Below are 15351 nucleotides of genomic sequence, written 5' to 3' on the forward strand. Positions count from 1 at the left end.
AGTATCCTAGTGCTATGTGGGGTTATGCTAGTGCTACAAAATATGCTAGTGCTACAAAGTATGCTAGTGCTATGTGGAGTTATGCTAGTGCTACAAAGTATGCTAGTGCTATGTGGAGTTATGCTAGTGCAACAAAGTATGCTAGTGCTACAAAGTATGCTAGTGCTATGTGGAGTTATGCTAGTGCTACAAAGTATGCTAGTGCTACAAAGTATGCTAGTGCTATGTGGAGTTATGCTAGTGCTACAAAGTATGCTAGTGCTACAAAATATGCTAGTGCTACAAGGTATGCTAGTGCTACAAAGTATGCTAGTGCTATGTGGAGTTATGCTAGTGCTACAAAGTATGCCAGTGCTACAAAATATGCTAGTGCTGTGTGAAATTATGCTAGTGCTACAAAGTATGCTAGTGCTATGTGGAGTTATGCTAGTGCTACAAAGTATGCTAGTGCTACAAAATATGCTAGTGCTACAAAGTATGCTTGTGCTATGTGGAATTATGCTAATGCTACAGAGTATGCTAGTGCTACAGAGTATGCTAGTGCTATCTGGAATTATGCTAATGCTACAGTTTATGCAAGTGCCACGAAATATGCTAGTGCTACAAAATATGCTAGTGCTATGTGGAATTATGCTAGTTCTACAAAGTATGCTAGTGCTATCTGGAATTATGCTAATGCTACAAAATATGCTAGTGCTACAAGGTATGCTAGTGCTACGTTGAATTATGCTAGTGCTACAAAGTATGCTAGTGCTACAAAGTATGCTAGTGCTACAAGGTATGCTAGCGCTATGTGGAATTATGGTAGTGCTACAAAGTATGCTAGTGCTACAAAGTATGCTAGTGCTACGTGGAATTATGCTAGTGCTACAAGGTATGCTAGTGCTATGTGGAGTTATGCTAGTGCTACAAAATATGCTAGTGCTACGTGGAGTTATGCTAGTGCTACAAGGTATGCTAGTGCTACGTGGAATTATGCTAGTGCTACAAGGTATGCTAGTGCTATGTGGAGTTATGCTAATGCTACAAAATATGCTAGTGCTACGTGGAGTTATGCTAGTGCTACAAGGTATGCTAGTGCTATGTGGAGTTATGCTAATGCTACAAAATATGCTAGTGCTACGTGGAGTTATGCTAATGCTACAAAATATGCTAGTGCTATGTGGAGTTATGCTAGTGCTATGTGGAGTTATGCTAGTGCTATGTGGAGTTATGCTAATGCTACAAAATATGCTAGTGCTATGTGGAATTATGCTAGTGCTACAAAGTATGCTAGTGCTATGTGGAGATATGCTAGTGCTATGTGGAATTATGCTAGTGCTACAAAGTATGCTAGTGCTATGTGGAGATATGCTAGTGCTATGTGGAATTATGCTAGTGCTACAAAGTATGCTAGTGCTACGTGGAGTTATGCTAGTGCTATGTGGAGTTATGCTAATGCTACAGAGTATGCTAGTGCTATGTGGAGATATGCTAGTGCTATGTGGAATTATGCTAGTGCTACAAAGTATGCTAGTGCTACGTGGAGTTATGCTAGTGCTACGTGGAGTTATGCTAGTGCTACAAGGTATGCTAGTGCTATGTGGAGTTATGCTAGTGCTACGTGGAGATATGCTAGTGCTACGTGGAGTTATGCTAGTGCTACAAAGTATGCTAGTGCTACGTGGAGTTATGCTAGTGCTACAACCTTATAGGGGTTTACGGTTTCTGAACGGCTCGCAGGTCGACTCCCTTCTGCCGTAAACGAGAGGTCAGCAGTGATGGCAGTCCAGTCTTGAGCGGTCAGTGATTTTAATAGAGGACAGTTTCTCCAGATCTACGGGTCCCGGTCATCCTTGCTGAGTTTCTCGCAGTGACCTTCACTCTCTCTGCTGGTGCTGAACATTATTGCAGGCCTTTGTTCATTTTGAAGGAAATGAGTGTTTGAGTTACTGTGGTCTGTTTATCTGCAGTGTGTTAGCAGGTGAGCAGGGAGCATGGCGGCGGCGGCGGCGGCGGCGCAGCAGCAGTGGTGGTGGTGAAGCATGCAGGCGTGTTTATCAGCAGTATCTGGTGTAGGTGTAAGTGGGGCTGTAGAATGAGTGCATGCAGGACGTTTCCCCACAGCTGCGTGATCAGCTTAAAGGGAAAGGAAACCTCTACGCCTGCTTCTGACTGCAGCGCTGCGGCCTGAGCGCCAGACGGCTGTTTGTTCGGTAGACACGTGCGCTTAGCCTACTTCTCCACACAGGCCTCACTTAGCCCTTTGAGGGGGGGTGGGTGGGGGTGAACCTGTTCAGGTACTTTCATTTGCATCTATTGCTGACACTAGTCCAGACAACCTTCCAACAGGACAGTGATCCAATGAGGCATACCTCAAAGTCCACCAAGGCTTGGTTTCAGAAGAAGTCCTGGAGGATTCTGGAGTAGTCGCCTGGCACAGTCGCCTGACTTGAACGCCGTAGTAAATCTCTGGTGCAGTTTGATTGAGGCGGTTGCAGCACGAGAACCCAAGAATACTGGTGAACTGGAGGGCACTGCCCATGAGGACGGGGCTGAGATTCCTCCGGGACGCTGCCAGAAGCTGGTGTCTGGCTATGCGTCAGGTTTGCAGCAGAAGGAGCTCTGCTAAGTACTAAAGACGCTCGTCATGAAGGGGTTGAATAATTCGGAGACTGCAGTCGTCATTAATGGTGGTATTCTGGGATGGATTTGGAGAAGCTGTGTTGAGATATGTAAATTGCTGTTGTTTGATTGGTCTATTGCACATTGTGCTACTAAACCTAGTTTGCAGGGGGGGGGTTGGAGTTCAGCAACCAGACAGTGATCTCAGATACATATATATATATGTATATGTATGTATGTGTGTGTGTATATATATATATATATATATATATATATATATGTGTATATGTATATGTATGTATATATATATATATGTATATATATATATGTGTATATGTATATGTATGTATATATATATATATATGTATATGTGTGTGTGTGTGTGTGTGTGTGTGTATATATATATATATATATATATATATATATATATATATATATATATATATATGTATGTATATGTGTATATATACATATATACATATATATACACGTATATATATATTATATATATATATATAATTAAAGTGTATGTTTTTTTGGGCCAGGGGTGCTATACACTGTATATGAATATAAAGCAGTGCCTGTAGATGCTGCTGGTCGGGGTTTCCGCTGTTTCAGACTGCAAGTGTCATCTGAGTGTGTGATTAGTAGAGTTTCACACCTTCATACACCACAAATCTCACTCCATCTCTCTCTCTCTCTCTCTCTCTCTCTCTCTCTCACACACACTTTCTCTCAGCACACACAGATAAAGCTCCTGCCTCAGAGCTGTGGAGGTTTAATTGGCTGCTTTCTCAGCTTTCTGCTGATTCTGCCTAATAACACACGAACTGCGTCTCCGTCCCGTCTCTTAAACCCGTCCGATCCAATTCCGCTCTTATCCGGTCGTTCCGAGCGCACGTTGGTTTTTTATAGGCTGGGGCTGAAATGTTCATTAACTGCACCTCAGGCCATGTTTTGCGAAGCTGTTTACGAAGACAAACACACAGATATCTGCTGCTGCTCTTCTGCTGCTGCTGCTGCTGAAAAGCTCTTAGGAGCTCGTGTTTAAAAGGAAATTTGCTTGATGTTATCCATTAGACGAAGCTCTCTCGCTCGTGCTCGCGCTCTCTCTCTCTCTCTTTGTCATTGTGTTGCCTAATGAACTCTTCCTGCCTTGTTTCAGCAGCTTGCGCGAGGCTAAATTATGAAGTGAAAAGAGAAGCCTCTTCAGAGCTGTGAATTACTCTGTAGCCATTTGTTTTCTGTTCACTGGCCTATCAGTGTGTGGTGTACCACTGAAATGACCCTTTCTGACCCCCCACCCATTTAAACATCACTTAAATCTGTCTACCATGAAGACCTCGCTCCACCACCTCACTCCACCACTGTCATTGTTATAGCTAAATCATTGATATTGAATAATTCATAGTAGATACTGAGTAATTAGTAGTAAAACAATATTCATAATATTTAATAATAGCAGTTAATAATAATTAATAACCAAAAAAATAATAGCGGGCTTAGATACTGGGTAATTAACAGGAAATAATTCATAGTGGATATGAAATGATTCATAAAAGGGTGCTGAATAATTAGTAGTGGATACTAAATCATTCATAGTAAATTGTTGTGCAATTCATATTATTTGCTAAATAATTCATAATTGGCCCAGACAAATCTGTAAATTTAATTTATAGCGGATATTAAACAATTTGCAACCCTTATTAAGTAATTTGTAGTAGTTTCGTAATAATTCATAGTGGATACTGAATAATTCATAGTTAAAATGAACCATATTCATAATATTTAATATCAGTTAGCAATGAATAATAAAGAGCAATAATAATAATTATTATTATTTGTATTATTTATTTTTTATATTCATAATTCATAATGAGCCTGGAAACATTTTATTTGCAACTGTTGCTGAGTAATCGGTGGTAATTTCATAATAATTCATAGTGGATACTGATTAATTAATAATAGTTACTGTCCTGTTACAGAATGCTATAGAAGAACCATCTGTGTGTGTGGAACGCCCCTTTTTTCCGGGGTGTGCAGATTGAGACTAATGTTCTGGTCACTTTCTGTGAAATATTTCTTGTTTATAGTTTCTGATCTGCATGTCCACCTTCAGCAGCAGTGCCTGACCTTTCTCCTCCTCTCCCCCTGCAGTCTGTCCCAGCAAAGACATCCGCAACAATGTGACCAACCTGCGAGTGCTGGAGAACTGCACAGTCATCGAGGGCCACCTGAAGATCCTGCTGATGTTCAAGACCCGAGCCGAGGACTTCAAGGGCCTGAGCTTCCCCCGGCTGGTCATGGTCACCGACTACCTGCTGCTGTTCAGAGTGTACGGCTTGGAGAGCCTCACTGACCTCTTCCCCAACCTGACGGTCATCCGCGGCAACAACCTGTTCTTCAACTACGCTCTGGTGATGTTCGAGATGTTGCAGCTGAAGGAGGTCGGCCTGCACAGCCTGATGAACATCACCCGCGGTGCTGTGCGCATGGAGAAGAACCCTGACCTCTGCTACCTGTCCACTCTCGACTGGTCCAAGATCCTTGACTCCGTGGAGGACAACTACATTGTGGCTAATAAGAACGAGCGGGAGTGCGGAGATATCTGCCCCGGCACCATCCCTGGGAAAACCACCTGCGTCCAGACCGCCATTAACGGCCATTACGGAGAACGCTGCTGGAACCAGGACCACTGCCAGAAGAGTGAGTGGCTTCTTGTTGTCTTTCTTTCTGTTTGAGACACCAGCACTTTAACAGCACACTACCAGAACTGCGGGGGTACAGTTAGTCCATAGGGCAGCTGTGGGTTCAGAATTTCAGCACTATGTTGCTTGACCACTGTATTCCTGACCACTGTGATATGCAGTATCTCTGCCATAACCTGAGGGCAAGGGATGTTTGGTAGAACCTGACTGGAACACTATATGTCCAAATGCATTCGGGCTACCTTAAGATGCACCCATTGCTGCGACAGCTTGTCTAGTCTCTTTAGCAAAGTACTGCCAATAGAATCGGACTCTCTGGAGCAGATAATGATAGACCTATGGGCACCATAGGGGGCTGACTATGCCAGGCGTGGGCTAGAGGGGTATAAAACCCCCCAGAAATTGAGCTGTGGATTAGTGGAAAAACTGTGTTCTCTGGGATGATGGTGGTGGTGCTCCATCCAGTACTTGTTGGGGATGTCGTAGTTGGGGATGATGAGGTGAGGATGCTGCTCATCCAACATCCTTGCCTCACTAAGGCACTTTTTTTCGCGGAATGCAATCAAATCCTCACAGCCGTGCTCCTCCAAAATCTAGTAGAAAGCCTTCTTACCCGGACAGTCGAGACAGTTACTCCAGCAAAAGCAGGAGAAACTCTCTTTAATCTCCTTAAATTTCAGAAGAGACAGTGAATTAGCAGGTGTCCCAATACTTTTGTCAATACAGTGTGTCTGGTCTAGGTTTTATATACACTAGTGTACAAAGGTTTTAGGCGCCTAAGCATATTATTTACAATCAGGTGAACAAGAATATCATGAGCTTCTCATTCTGAAGAAAGAAAGTAGTGAGATCTTGTCGGTGAGCTAGTCTGAAGAACAGAGCTCGGTTCCTCCAGGTTTCTCCTGGACGGCCCCCAGTCCAGCCAGCACAGCGTGGAGGATGTGTTCAACTCCATCATCATCAGCAGCAGCAGCAGCAGCAGCTCACCTGATTTACCATCATTAAGCCCTGATTTACCACCAAACCAGGTGTTGATCTGAGGAGAACTCAGAATAATACTAGATTCCATGAGAGAGGAGAACTTCGGAGATGTTCTAATGATGAGCACAGTGATGGAGAACCACCACCACCACTTTCTGTAGGAGTGTTATTAGTATCAGTGTTTATTCTAAGATCAGTGATTTACTGAGGAGATCAACCCTACTGTCCAGAGACTGTCAGCACGGTGTGGTCAGCCACTGAAATATAAAACCGCATCTTAACTTTATAGATGGACGGTAAACTTGGTGACCTTGAACAGTTATAACTAACAGTATAATGGCTTACGGCCTACAAGTACTTTTAATTATTCAAATTATTCACTTCTTGTTGTTTACATTGCTCCCTGTGATGGACGTGATTGCGGTTCGTCAGTGTAACGCCTCATCACCACGGTAGTACCAGTATGGCAGCATTGCAGTGATGATTAAGCAGTGGTTCACTGTGCAGCTCCAGCGCTGTGATGTTGTAACAGCAGCGTTTTAGAAAGTTGGTCACCCACAATTAGCCTTTATTTATCCTGAAAATAACACTTTAGAGATTCGGGTTCCTCTGGAGCTGACATTTCGGGACATTTCCGCCAGTAAAAGCAGAACTTTAGGAGCTGCAGTTGGTCGCAGACGGAGGTTTTTAGCGGATTTGCTGTGTAGTGTGACGTGATGTTGGACAGGCTGAGTCACGCGTGGCTTTATGCCGCTGTTCTCTGAAGGACTTGTTTGGCTACCTCCTTTCAGACAGCACTGTTAGAAGTAGCTTCACCCATTATTATCACCCACTTATTCTTTTTTAATTATAGTTGATTTGTAGCTTTTTAAAGACGTCTGTCGGTATAACAGCCGTGCTGAATTAAGCTTAGTGTTACAGCTTCTTAAGAAGGGTTTAATCAGGATATAGTAACAGTAACAGTAAGGCATAATAAATGCTGGATATTGTAGTGATTAGTGATATGGTGGGAAATTTCACACCATCCATAAATCCATTACAGTTAAAAATTGATAAAAACTAAAGTTAATAAATCTGGCAGTTTTGTTTTCATGTGCATTTTGACATTAATAAATTATTATTATTAACAATTATATATAAATATAGGTATTATAAAATATAACTATTTTCTAAAGATAATTATTTTATGAGACCAATATCTGACCTTTAGTTTATGAAAGTTAATTTAAATCTAAAATACTTTATGAACTTTACTATATGAAAGTTCATAATTATTTATTATTATTAATAATTATTATTGATAGTCATGTTAACATAACATACATATTATATATGTATTTCATGACTGTGTATTAATTTTAATAATTGTAATTTTCTTAAATGTCACGCTTTCTGAACTTTATTTCTTTTAACTTTTATTAATTATTTTTTTAACTTTTTATTTCTGTTCATTTGACAACATCGAAAGTGCAGTCTTGGATGGATATGGATATATACATAATGTTTAAATGTATATTAAATTATTATTTATATAGAATTACATTTTTATAGATAAGAAATGTTTAAAAATGTTTTTGACCTTAAGTATCTAAAAATCTATATTTAAATGTACGTTTAGAAGTGATTAACAGATGTATTTTTGACATATAAAATATATATATATAAATATATTTTAATTTATTTATTAATTTATTTTTAGGGTTTGTTTGTTTGTTTTTTTGTTGTTTTTTTAAGTCATTTGCTTTAATTGACTTCAACATCTCCAGAACTAAAATAAATAAATAAATAAAATCAGTGTTTCATCTGTAACACAGTGCTTTTCTCTCCTGCCCCCATGAGCTGTTTGTGGTCAGTAGTGTCCTGACGAGTGCTGAAATGGGCGCTGAACGACATTCTGGACATTTTTAGAGTCACTGCTGTGTGCATTCTGGTGGAGCCCACTGCAGCAAACCCGGCTCTGTGCTGACAGCTTGGCTCCCACTGGTTTGCATTGCAAAGCCACCTCAGGCAGCAAAAGTGGACAGTATGAGTGCACGCGAGCGAGCGAGCGAGCGAGTGAGTGAGTGAGAGAGCTGAAGTGAAGTGAAGGCTATGGAGAGAGACAGCATGTGCCAATACTAATCTAATAGCAGCTTATAGCAGCTCTTTGGCTGTTTCTCTGTGTCTCAGTCTGATCTCACTTATTTCTCGCTTTCCGCTCACACTGCGTTGGTGTCTGTGATATTTATTAATTATTTTATTATTATTTTTTTATTATAACTATTTTTCAGACTTTTGTTATTTGATGACCTGGAAAGTGCAGAGACACAACAATGTCTCAATCTTTTGTCCTATAGGATATGTGAGGGACCTAAAAACATACATAAGCATCAGTCCTCCCTTGTTGTAGCAAACTAGAGAGCGAGAGCGAGAGAGAGAGAGCGAGAGAGAGAGAGCGAGAGAGAGAGAGCGAGAGAGAGAGAGAGCGAGAGAGAGAGCGAGAGAGGGTCTTTATTGCGGAAAGCAGAAGGGAAAGTATGTGTGTTTCCCAGTGTGTCATATGATACGCACAGGTTTATTCGTGTGCTGTCTAAAGCAGGAGCCGTTTCTGGGGTATGATGCAATGGTTCTCAGTTAGGGGCTGGGTTTAAGGGGGGAGAGGGCTGTTGGAGACCCCCCGAACACTCTCCTGTTGCAGCAGCAGCAGCGCTGGAAAGAGCGCATTGCATTAAAGGGGCTCGGACTTCATCAGAAAGCAGCTCAGACTGTGGTCGAGCAGGACTGAGATTGTTTACATCCAGTCAGGGTCATAAGTATTTGGACAGTGGCGCAGTCATTATTATGGTGGTTGCGTACACCACCTTAGTGGATTTTGGAGGGGAAATTAAGCAGATGGGAGTAAAGTGTAGACCTCTGAGCTTTAATTCGAGGGGTTTAACAAAAATATTACCGTGTAGGACTCCATGGTCTCTCCATTATCACAGGCTCAAAAGTAATCGGACAGAATCAAACCTTATATTGTGTGTTAATTCCAAACTGAAGTTCCTCGGCTCGAGTTTCTGTCTGCGAGTGTTGACTCCTGTAAAAGCTGCTCTCTTACTGCTGAAGTAAACGCCGCTACACTGTCTCCTGTGCTGAGAAACACACACCTGGCGCAGAGGGGCAGGACTTCTCCACAGACGCTCTCGGTTTCAGATTAGGTTTATCATCAGTGTACATTTCCACAGGTGTGCAGGGAAATGAAGTGCACTCGGGGTGTACTTGGGTATGTACCAGTGTATGGTTGCTGGCTCACAAATACCTTGTATCTCCATTTTTGCAGTTTTTCGCATTTTGACGTAATGTGAATCTGGCGTCGGCTGGCTAACCAGTAGCATGGTAGCTAATACGGCCCACAATTTGTCCTAGTAAGCGTCCTAGTTGCTTTGGGTTGTTGCTTACTGTATTGAGTCCTAAATGGTCCTCCTGTAAGATGACGTCCGAGGGGGATGGGATGTGTCCCGGGGTGTATGGGATGTGTCCCGGGGTGTATGGGATGTGTCCCGGGGTGTATGGGATGTGTCCGGTGGGTGATAGGATGTGTCATGACTGGTATAATATTAAGGAAGCAGAATTTGGATGTCAGACATGTCTTAGCTAATTGACTACTTGTCTGTTGAGAGGAGAACTGCCTCTGTTTGATTTTTCACTGAACCATTTCTGTCAGTTATTAACAATAATTATTATTATATATATTATATAATTATATAATTTTCTTAAATGTCATGATTTCGGACCTTTACTACTTTTCTATTTCTGTTATTTAATGTATATAATATATATATACACACACACACATCATATTTAAATGTATATGATATATATTATTCATACAGACTTTATTTCTGTTAAAAGGAGAACTGTCTCCCTTCGATTCTTCACTGAACCATTTCTGTCAGTAATTAATAATAAAAATATATAATATACTTCTACTTCTACTTAAGATACTTCAGTGCCAGGTACCGGTGCCAAACAGATCCTTTAATGGTTGAATTTGAAGGTTAATTTAATAATTTCTATAAACAAACTAACTAACTTAGGGCCGGTTTCCCACACAGGGATTAGGGTTAGTCCTGGACTACACACAATTCTGACTTGAGATCCTCCACTGGAAGGAAAACCTAGTCCACAACTAGACCTAATAACTGTGTGGGGAAAGCAGCCCTTCATCAGTGAAGCTGATGTGTTTGTGGGTTTGGGGTATAAACAGGTGGTAACGTGTAGTGGGGCGAGCGCAGCACAGCGCAGTGAAGAGAGAGAGAGAGAGAGAGAAAGACACACAGTAGATCTGCTGTTTAGATAAGCGGTATCTTTTCCTCTGGCACACTGTGTTCTCTCTCGGCTCGTGTTGTTTGACTGCATCCACACCAGCAGCAGCAGCAGCAGCTCTTGCGCAACTCCGAGCTTTTCAGGTCAAAGTTCAGCAGTAAGGAGGTCACGCTCTTCTGTTGTCGTAACCGTTTCCCTCAGGAGGAGGATCGTCATGATGGTCACGATGATGTCGATGAAGGCAGAGAGTCGTCAGGAATTTGTCGGACCGTGTGAGGAAGCTGGTGGACTGGTGTTTGTTCTGCGCTGCTTCGGGGCGTGTTTGGGTTTGACGGTGTGGATCTGCACTGATTGTGCCCGGCTTGTTTTGGGTCAGGTTGAATGACCCGTCCCTCAGTTGGAGGACTTTCTTTTATTTTTATTATGTTCTTCACCACTGTTCAAGAGTTTGGAATCTGTGGTGTTGTAATAGAAACCCAAGTGTACTCATTTATTAATTTGTTTATTTAATTATTACATTTCCAGGGTTTTGAGGTTTTATACTCTGTACGTCCTGTTCCGTAGTGATCTGCCTCAGTCGCCAACTTTCTGTATATCCTACAGCTTAAGCCTTTTAAATAGCATACAGCATATTACAAATTTACATTAATAACATTCAGATTGAAGCTCTGTTAACATTCATATCCAGTAAGAAGTTCTAATAACATTATCCTTAGTGAAATTATAATAATATCGTAATAAAATCATATCCAGATTAGTTCTGATAACATGAATAAAATGGAACATTTTAATATCCAGTATGAAGTTCTCACAACATTTAATATCCAGTATAAAGCTCTAATAACATCAATATCCAGTATGAAGCTCTAATAGCATTAATATCCAGTATGAAGCTCTAATAGCATTAATATCCAGAATGAAGCTCTAATAACATTAATATCCAGAATTAAGCTCTAATAGCATTAATATCCAGTATGAAGTTTAAATAACATTAATAACCATTATGAAGCTTTAATAACATTAACATCCAGTATGAAGCTCCAATAGCATTAATAACCATTATGAAGCTCTAATAACATTAATATCCATTATGAACTTCTAATAGCATTAATATCCAGAATGAAGCTCTAATAGCATTAATATCCAGAATTAAGCTCTAATAGCATTAATATCCAGAATGAAGCTCTAATAGCATTAATATCCAGTATGAAGCTCTAATAGCATTAATATCCAGCATGAAGCTCCAATAGCATTAATATCCAGTATGAAGTTTAAATATCATTAATATCCAGTATGAAGTTTAAATATCATTAATATCCAGTATGAAGTTTAAATATCATTAATATCCAGTATGAAGCTCTAATATCATTAATATCCAGTATGAAGTTTAAATAACATTAATATCCAGTATGAAGTTTAAATAACATTAATATCCAGTATGAAGCTCTAATAACATTGATATCCAGTATGAAGCTCTAATATCATTAATATCCAGTATGAAGCTCTAATAACATTAATATCCAGTATGAAGTTTAAATAACATTAATAACCATTATGAAGCTCTAATAACATTAATATCCAGTATGAAGCTCTAATTACATTTAATATCCAGTATGAAGGAGGAGGAGGAGGAGGAGGAGGAAGACAAAATACAAAATAAACAAAGAAAAACAAACGGTCAGAGCTTTCCTAGAGCGGTTCTTAGGTACACAGCATTTTTGTGAGGATCTGCTGCCAGATCCAAGAAACCTCGGACATTCCAGACGCACATTCATCTGGGGAAGAATCCACGCTCCACTGCGCGTGGGAGCGAACACTCCAGCCTTCTTCCTGCTTCAGAAAAGGAGGAGTGTGGAACTCGGCCTGGTCAGCATCTCTTAATCCTCACTGTAACCTCAACTATGCTCAGACTATTTTAGTTGATCTGTCGGACCTACAGCTTTTACAGAAGGCTGGTTAAAAAAACCCATTTAACCCAACCGAGAGACTGTTGTTTACATCACAGTACCGAGTAACCGCCCAGGGTTTGAACGTGAAAAGGGCCCAAGACCGTTTCACTACACCGGTCAGTAGAGTAGCAGCTTTCCTGGGCGTGCCAGGCCGACCCCTGTGTGTGTGTGTGTGGACCTCATTTAAATGTGCCATACGTTCCCTACGTCACTGCTGAAGGCGATCAGGTTCGTTGGGGCTGTGTACCTTTGTGTGCAATGTTAATCTCACAGGCATGACCACTCATGACACTCGGTAGCCTCGCTAAAACCTGACCTCGAACCTCATGAGTGGCGTTAGCTCAGCCAGTCAGGAACTTGGCTGCAGCTCAAGACGTCATGAGTTTGCTAGCAGCTGATGGCGTATGCCATGGTGTCCTTGAGTGAGGTACCTAACCCCAGGTTGCTTAGAGGGAGGATATGGAGTATGTTGTGTTTTTTTTTTTTGTTTGCATGGAGTTGAATCAAATGGGTATGGATAGGTATGGATAGATGATTATTATGGGTAGGGAATGTACAGGTAGGGATGGCGCTATTAGCAGTATTTTTGTATTGGCGTTTATAAATAGGGGTTGATATGGATAGATATTTTTAGGTATTTGTGGGTATAAATGGATATTGGTGGTAATTTATAGGTAGGGATTGACATGGATGGGTATTTATGGGTGTGGATAGGAATTTATATATGTGGGAATGAAAGGGTATTGGTATGTTTTTATGTAGGGATGGGTAAGGTATTTACATGGGTGGATTGGGAATAGGTGGGTATTTACAGGTATGAAATGGGTATAGGGTTGGGTATAGGTGGGTATTTACAGGTATGGGTAGGTATTTACATGGGGGTTGGGTATAGGTGGGTATTTACAGGTATTGAATGGGTATGAGTGGGTATTTACAGGTATTGAATGGGTATGAGTGGGTATTTACAGGTAGGGTATGGGTGGGTATTTACAGGTATTGAATGGGTATGAGTGGGTATTTACAGGTATTGAATGGGTATGAGTGGGTATTTACAGGTATTGAATGGGTATGAGTGGGTATTTACAGGTATTAAATGGGTATGAGTGGGTATTTACAGGTAGGGTATGGGTGGGTATTTACAAGTATTGAATGGGTATGGGTGGGTATTTACAGGTATGAAACGGGTATGGGTGGGTATTTACATGGGTGGATTGGGAATAGGTGGATATTTACAGGTATGGAATGGGTATGGGGTTGGGTATAGGTGGGTATTTACAGGTATGGGATGGGTATGAGCAGGTAATTACATGGGAGACTGGGTATGGGTGGGTATTAACAGGTATGGTATGGGTGGGTATTTACAGGTATTGAATGGGTATGGGTGGGGATTTACAAGTATAGATGAGTGTTTATAGGTATGGATAGCTTTTCATAAATATAATACATAAAATAATGGAGAGAATATGCTTAACTAGACAATCACATTTTATAAGCAAATATGCCGCACTCTGGAGGGGAAAGTGTTCTGATTTCAGATTTATGCTGAATTTACACATTTACGTTCTCACTAGCGCTGCTATTAGACTGATGTATGTACTGGTTATAACCTTATTAGCACATGAGGCTAACTCATGTGAAGGCCTGACGGGGGCAGGATAAATGGCTCTATTTATTATACTGGTGTTCTCTCATGTGTATCATATCTTCTCAAGCTTTTTACCCCTCTTCAGCTGCCCCATCCTGCTAACACTACGTGCCCCCTCTGCCCCCAGCACACACGATCGCTAGCAGCAGCCCCGTGGTCCAAACAGTGGGATCCTTGATTCGCTTTGACTCGGGCTGCTGTAGCGCTCCGCTAATGCGATGGTGGCGTACGTGCGGGCATGAATGACACCATTCAGATCAGTCCAGCCTGACCGCTGCAGAGCCTCTCGTTTAAAATTCAACCATCCGCTGCCCTCCTCACTCTTCTGCACTGCCAAGTACATGTACTAAAATCCACAGCAGGCTTTTTCTACGACTTTTCTACGACAAATGCTTTAACACTTGTTAAAGTAGTATTTGTCGAATGTTGGCCAAACGTTTTCCGCTTAACTTTAGAGGAACGTTGCATTTAAAAAAAAATTAAATAATAATAATAATAATTATATATATATATATATATATGTATGCATTTAAGGTTATGTCCCAAACCATGTCCTCCCACATAAAAAATAGTGCCCTACAATTAGATGTGCACTGGTTAGTGCAGTTTTTCAGTTTGACTGTAGAGGAACCTCTTAAGGTGCTTTGAGGAACCTTCAAGAAAACCATCCCCCACAGCTTTACATTGAAGAACACCTACAAGTTCCTTAAGGAACTCCTACAACAGTGTACAAAGGGTTCTTTGAGCGATTGAAGCCATAGAAGAACTGCTCTTGGTTCCCCAATATGAGACGTGAACGTGAAAACCCCTCGAATATGGATATAATACAAGATCTTCTTTAAACCTTCCCAGAGGTTCTTCACACACACACATCTTCACCCTTACAAACAAGATCCTTAATGAAACCAAACAAGGTTCTTCTATGGCGTCACTCTCTCGTCAGAAAAAGAGCTCCAGAAGAGGCTGCAAATTCTCGGAGAGATGAGATCCCTCGTCCAGCCGTTCTGTTGGACAAGCATCTAAAGAGCCGCACACATGAAATTAGAGATGGACACGTGTCAGACACCACTTTTTATATATCGATAAAGCAAAGCTTTTGCAAAGACAGTCTTTTGCAGGAAGTGAATTAGTGGAAATCTTATCGCTTGAGATTTCTGCAGAAATTCAGTGGAAATGT

At 41.0% G+C, this 15351-nt stretch overlaps 1 protein-coding gene across 1 annotated transcript in view; it reads left to right on the forward strand.

Moving 5' to 3' along the window:
* Positions 1-15351, forward strand: part of insrb (insulin receptor b) — a 99602-nt gene that overhangs the window by 22438 nt on the left and 61813 nt on the right. Inside the window, exon 2 of the mRNA XM_072660716.1 lies at positions 4762-5310. Coding sequence (XP_072516817.1) covers positions 4762-5310 — 549 coding nt within the window. The remainder of the gene's footprint in view (positions 1-4761; positions 5311-15351) is intronic.

This window comes from Salminus brasiliensis, chromosome 17, assembly GCF_030463535.1.
Source record: "Salminus brasiliensis chromosome 17, fSalBra1.hap2, whole genome shotgun sequence".
NCBI lineage: Eukaryota > Metazoa > Chordata > Actinopteri > Characiformes > Bryconidae > Salminus > Salminus brasiliensis.